General features: G+C 30.7%; 1 protein-coding gene across 1 annotated transcript in view; it reads right to left on the reverse strand.

Annotated features, from left to right (window-relative positions):
• Positions 1-783, reverse strand: part of LOC120352799 (DNA-directed RNA polymerase II subunit RPB4-like) — a 2,717-nt gene extending 1,934 nt beyond the window's left edge. Inside the window, exon 1 of the mRNA XM_039435048.1 lies at positions 750-783. Within this exon, the coding sequence (XP_039290982.1) occupies positions 750-783 (34 nt within the window). The remainder of the gene's footprint in view (positions 1-749) is intronic.
• Positions 784-6,806: the final 6,023 nt, after the last annotated feature.

Raw genomic sequence — 6,806 nt, forward strand, 5'->3', positions numbered from 1 at the left:
AGGAATGTGTATGTGTGTGTGTGTGTGCGGATGTGAGGTAGATTTGTAAGTTTTACTAAAATTGGATTACATTATAGGCTATTGTACGTATGATATTATAAATACTGATGATATAAGATGTCCAGTGCACGTCCACAGGGCGGCGTGTTAATTTAATGTGATAAAAACTCAAATGTTACATTTCATTAACTTTATTTTATAAGAAAAAGATACAAGATGAAGGCTGTTCAATATGTATATCTCATACTAAAAATAATACTGTGTATGTATATTGTATCTCAGCGTAATATTTGATTAGAAATGGCTGTTGAAATAATTATTATTCCTATTGCAAAGTTTGTTTTCGTTTCTTATTTTTTTAATTTGTTCAATTTTACACAGAAGTGTATCGCTAATTGTTTAATTTTGACTACTAAGTACTTGTTTTCCAATCAAATGACAAAAAATATCGAAAAAATGCTTTTCAAACAGTATATATATAATTATGTAGAGTATTGAAACGAATCAAAAATTTCTGCTAAAGTAGTATGTAAACAATAATTGATCGTCAGTTGCCTCAGTGAAGAAACATGCAATATTTTTTACCAAAAACTTACGATGAATATTAATAATAATAATGAGTAATTAATTGTCAAGTGTAGCCTAGTTGTTTGTTCGCGCGCATGCGCATAACTGTTTTTTACGTTTGGTCTGAAAGTGTCTGTTGATGATTATGATGATGATTGAGATAAATAAGAAGAAATGCATACCTCTGTGATCTCCCCCACTCTTATCTCTTGTCATCTTAAACGTATTATCAAATAATAAGCATAATAATTAGTAAGCATATAATAATATTCGAAAGCCATCCTTTTTTGTTTTTTAAATTATTAATGTAAACCACACGATCTTACAATCAGATTGGACTGAGTGTTATAATAATTAATAATCTACATATTATCATTAATATATCTATGAATATCATGAGGAGCAATCTACTATATCAATGTGCTCGATTTTAATCTTTTGAGAAAATTCAAGTATTAATGGTTTTTTTGTATGTGGAACAGTCCGCGCAAGCTTTACTAGGAAGATTCCAAATTTGATTTTTGTGATCAAGAATGTATTTTTTTGTTTTAATTTTGTATTGCATTTCACAATATTTTATCTTTTTATTTTAAAACGGCCCCCACGTAAATCACTGTTTTGAACAAAAACGTTGGGAGTTGCTTTAAGCAAATATTCTCTATTAGCCCACAATAATCATCTACTTAAAATTTGAAGGATTCAAATACTTTTCGTTTTGTTTTCAGTTTTATTTTATTTTAAATTGTGTTGTGAGTGAAATTTTCAAAATAGCAATGTTAAGTGCCAATGTTGAGTAGAAATTAATGTACAAACCCGTAAATTTATATCACACAACCAGTCCATAAAATTTAAAGATTCAAATTTGAAGCGCGGAGGTGGCATACAGTGTTGACCACCATATTATTGAATTTTAAATTCAATTTAAGTTGAAACACCACAGTTGAATTTTTAGTTTGAATTTTCCTCTCTTCTGAATGCAATGTAAAAGTGCCACTCGTATATTATAATATACAAACTATTATTAAACATTACTTTTAGCACATGAATAAAAACTACTATAGGACTTATTATTAGATATTAATTTTTAATTGTTGTCTCATTGAAAATCTATCTATTGTGTGTTGTAGTAGTGGAACGTTTCTTATTTTTCTAAAAGTTGAAGCAAAGTTTTGTAGAGATTTCTTGAACATTTTTGTAGGTTACTATCTAAGCCAAGACTGGAAGATTGAGAGCAGACAATGTTACTATATCTATATCTGTCAACCGTTTTGTGTTATTGTTATCAATTATTTAGCTTTTTATTTATTATAATAGGTTTTTGAAACTGTATTAAACTTTTTTCGTAAACTGAGTTGTAACCTTTTTATTTGTTCATTCTCTTACTTGACCTGGGTTTGATTCCAGGTTAGGCCTGGCATTTTTATTTTTTCTACCACCCTTGCACAAGCCTAAGGCCCGCACACATACATCGGTGTTTGTTCGTACGATATTTAGCCGTCTTTATAAATGCTATTAGATTAAACAGAACTTGACTAACATCATCTGTTTAATCTAATAGAATTTATAAGGACGGTAAAATACCGAACGAAAAAAAAACGATGTGTGTGTAGCTAGCCTAAAGCTTTTTTTGGGTTGAATTAAATGCTGCTCTAAAATTTTCTTTCCTCTTGATTTTGTATCATTTCAAACAATTGCTTCTAATCGAACTTCCTAAGTGAACAGTTTTGACAAATTTTTAGAGCTTGAAAGCTCTAAATTGTATTCAAAACAAAAATCGAAGTCGATTCTTTACTAAGTTTTAATTCTGGAAAAACTTCATTCTGATGGAATATTTTTATTCTTCTTTGAAAAGACCAACCCAGTAATTCTTATTAGTTAATTACTGTAATTAAACTATTTATTTTGAGAAATTGGTTTGTTCAAAATTATTATTTATCGATTAGTTGGGATGGATGTAGCTATTTGTCTGCTTCAGTCTGTACAGCACACAATATCATCCAAAAAGCATCAATGTTGAAAGTGTTTAAATTTAAACTCTCTAGGGAAGTAACTTAAATTTCTGATAAATTATCAAAAATTGATGAAACTGGAACGAAGACGCAATATGTATTATTTGACCAACAATATGTACTCTGTGATCCCATGATGTGTTCTTTGTTGTGTGTGATTATAACGAGTGCTGTGTAGTAGTAAAATATTGTAAAAAATTGAACAATTTATAAAAAAAAACGATCAGTTTCGATTGAAGTTACACAAAAAGAAACGAAAAAACAAGTAGAAATAATTTAAGATACATTGCTTGCCTCCCCGCGCTCATATTACATCAATAGTAGTTTGAAGATTTAAAAAAGTTTGTGTAAAACTGCAATCTATCTCTGTCGTCCGTCGAAAACTGCATTATGCAGTTGTATGCATTCCAAGCGAATGCAGTTTAGGTGCATTTAAATCAGCGCTACAACCATTCAAGGCGGAAAAACAAAAAGCTCAATCCTATTGTTAAACTTACTCTACTATCTTGTCAATCATTATTATCAGTGTAGGCCTACGAACAGTTTTAAGGTATTGTGTGTAAAGTTTCTTCGTCCTATCTCTCTTCAATATTCTTTAGATTAGCCTCTTAGAGATTGTTTTGATCTGACCTAACTCTTCTAAAGACTGTTGATCATTTCGTAAGGTATTGTAGGATGTCGTTTCTCTCTCTCTCAAACAACTACTGGATCTTATCTTTCTTCTCTTTCCAAAAACATAGTTTAGCCGAGTATATTGCAGCAATTATTCACGTAGCGTTACAGCAATATTTATTGTGATAAAATTCCGAAAGTACGTGTATCTGCTCACCCGTCTATACAAGTACGTGATCAGTCCCCGCCCATAACGAATCAATTTTTTTGGGAGAATAATGTATATTTTCGTGTGTAATAATGTCTAAATTTCTATTGTGTCTATGCCGCCGAGGTGAAAATATCAATACTAGGAATACATAGTATATGTTTTTATAAATATAAACACCACACCCTCTACCAATCAGTGTAAGAAACTGCAGGGTTTCTTTTAATATTCTGCAAAAAATATCTCAAGATGGCAATGATTTTTGAAAACTATGGATGCGCTAAAATTGTGATTATACGTGTGTGTATTTGTAGTAGAAGTTCATTCGTTATCTGTAGGTAAAGTCGTGTTTTTTTAGAATAAAATACAATTTTTGCCGCTGATTGTAATAATTATTGTAGTTGACAAAATGAATTATTGTAATATCAAACCCCGTTTTTGTAGAAGACAGATGATGATAACACCACATTTAAAATAATATTGAACAGGATGTTTGTAGTAGTATTTTGAGATGTGCATTTACAGTGTATTAAATGTTGTAAAGTCTGAATTTCTCACAATTTTCCAAATAATCTTGAGATGATTTTGAAAGTGAATCATCTTAAACTCAGTTGATCAGTCTTCTTTAGTAGTATCTCTTCTCGATAATTCCTTCCAATGTGTTCTTGTTTGTCAGAATTTATTACTGTCGCTTAATCTTGGATTAACTACTATTAATCTTGGATTAACTGCGATTAATCGTGAATCAACTGTTTGCGATTACTTATCTTAATCTCGATTGTGATGAGTTATGATCCTGATCAAATAGTCTCTTATGTGATCAGTCCATGATTCTGGTCGCTTAATCTCTGATTAGTTCATGATTCTGGTCGCTTAATCTCTGATTAGTTCATTATTCTGGTCGCTTAATCTCTTGATTAGTTCATGATTCTGGCCACTTAATCTCTGGTCAACTGATTGTGATCAGTTTCGGCCGTTAGCTAACCAACGATCAATGTTTTAAGACATTCATTCCCGTTGAGAAATTTCAAAACCTTGAATAGTTAGTTTTCTTCCATCATTTACTTATTGACAGTATGTGAATAATAACTAAGTTAGGTAACTCGTTGTACTCATATGATACATACGCTTGTTGTTACATGAATTATCATTATTATTTAAGTAAAGTTTAATTAACTATCGGTTTGATTTAGTGGATAAATTGCTGAATGGACAACTTTTCACTGAGTTGTTCTACTGTAATGTGATTGTAGGTTAAAGGACTCACAAATCATGTACAAAATGTTATCTCATAATTGATTGATTATTATTATTAATTACAATTACTACTGAAGCAATTATATCTATATTGGTTGAATTTAAGTAGTATCCTCCACCCTGAAGGAGTGGGAATGAATGTATATATATAGTGAGATATAAAACTAGTGTTTTAATCTCGTTCAGTGTTTAAGTGATAGGTTTTAAGAAGTATTTATAGGGTTTTTGGGTTTTCATTAGTTTAATTTTTATTATACTGTTATTTTTATCACAAGAGAGATAGTTGATACCAATTTATTCAGAACGGACGAAGAAGGAGATGTTTTTGTTTTGCTATTATGTTTGAGTTTTTCATCCTGTTAGTTGTAAGTGAATGTAATGTTGTTTTCATTACTGCACTAAACGAATAAATCATCCTAAAATTCGAGTGAAATGATTATACTGGGACGTATGAAACTAACTAAATCTGGCGGGGTCAGAGAAGTTATTTCTAAAAACAAAACTTGGAAATTTGTTGACTGAATGCTAAAAAATGACAGACTGCAATGCAATGCATTTTGTATTGGCTTGCCTATATATAACGTGTGTGTATATATAACACACTATACCACCTCTTTGAATCTTGGCTTATAATCAGCATTAATGTAAACAAGTATATCCTCCAACTAAGGTGCTCATCTAAAACTGTTGTAAACGATTACTTAAAGAAATCTGGACAAAAAACGAATAACATTTTCAAGCGTAGTATCAAACTTAGTAGACTCGATCTGTATAACTACTAAATATATTTTTCCATTTTATAAATTCTTGAACTAAAGTTTAAACTAGGTTTGAACTAGAGTTAATTTAACGGGTTTCTCATCACTAGGTGGTGTTCAACAATGCGTATATTAAAATAATTTCTGAAAATGTTGCAACAAGGTTGCCAACCCAATTAGTATGAATTTATTATTGTTGACATGTGTGTGTGCGTGCGCACTAGTGTAAATGTGCGTGAGTGTGTGTGTGTGTATTGATGATAGCAATGCATTTGTTTCCAAACCTGGGAAATAATCATAATAATAGTCAGTAAGATAGTGATGTAAGTTGGTATTCGAGAGAGATTTAACTTTTAGATTTTGTAGTAGTAAAATATTGATGAGGAAATTCATTCACATCTTCTGTAGCCTGTAGTTGATTTGGTATGTAACTAAATAATGTTGAGAAGTAATTTTTGAGATCATAATACCCCCTACTGTCTCTAGTGCAATTTGTTTCAGTTACTTAGTGTCTAATCTAGTTTTGTTTTAGGTAATTATTTTTTAATTATTGTGAGTTTATGTACAAGAATGTTTCCATTTTGTAACCTATTAGACTGGTACATTTGACTAAACTATTTTACTTTAGTCTTCATCTTACAATCTTGTTTCAGTTATAATTATTATTAGTTTCTCTTAGTTTGCTGCATCACAATAATTACTAAGTTTTGTGGGTATTTTTTTCATAAAAATTTGCTCAATTTAGGTGTGTGATGTTGATGATTTTGTCTAAATTTTGTTGTCAATTTCTGTCTATATTTTGTAGCCTATTGATTGTGATGATTGGGCATTGGCGCCTCATGTAATCTTACCAACATTTTCAAGCTTCTCATTCGCAACTTTGGGTATAACAATTGTATCATATTCATTATGACAGGGTGTTTTAATTGATTAATGGCACATTTTAATCTACGAAATTAATTCTAATTGATTGAATTCTAATCAACGAACCTGCCTGACTAATGAGAGAGGGTTTGATTGCTCTCTCATTCTCTCTCACTCTCACACACCAATCAACCAGGCCTGCAATTTTTCAAATCAATAAAATTCAAATTTCGAATCTGGTAATCGCAAATGATGATGATGATGATGATTACGGTTGTGATAAGATGACTTCGACAAGAAACCGGATAAACACAAAAAAATTGTTGCGGTCATTCAGTGCCTTTTGAGGGAAATACAAACAATTTGAGTGCAATTCAATAACGTGTTCAGTAATCAAAGTAATTTTAGAGACTAAGTGAGTAACATTTTCAAGGTTTAAAGCCGAGTAAATTCCAAATAATTTAATAATATTCATATCTAGTGAGTGTGTGTTTGTGTTGAACTTCTGAGATTTTTGTTCTCTCTAGGTAG

This window comes from Nilaparvata lugens, chromosome 8 (assembly GCF_014356525.2).
Source record: "Nilaparvata lugens isolate BPH chromosome 8, ASM1435652v1, whole genome shotgun sequence".
NCBI classification, from domain to species: domain Eukaryota; kingdom Metazoa; phylum Arthropoda; class Insecta; order Hemiptera; family Delphacidae; genus Nilaparvata; species Nilaparvata lugens.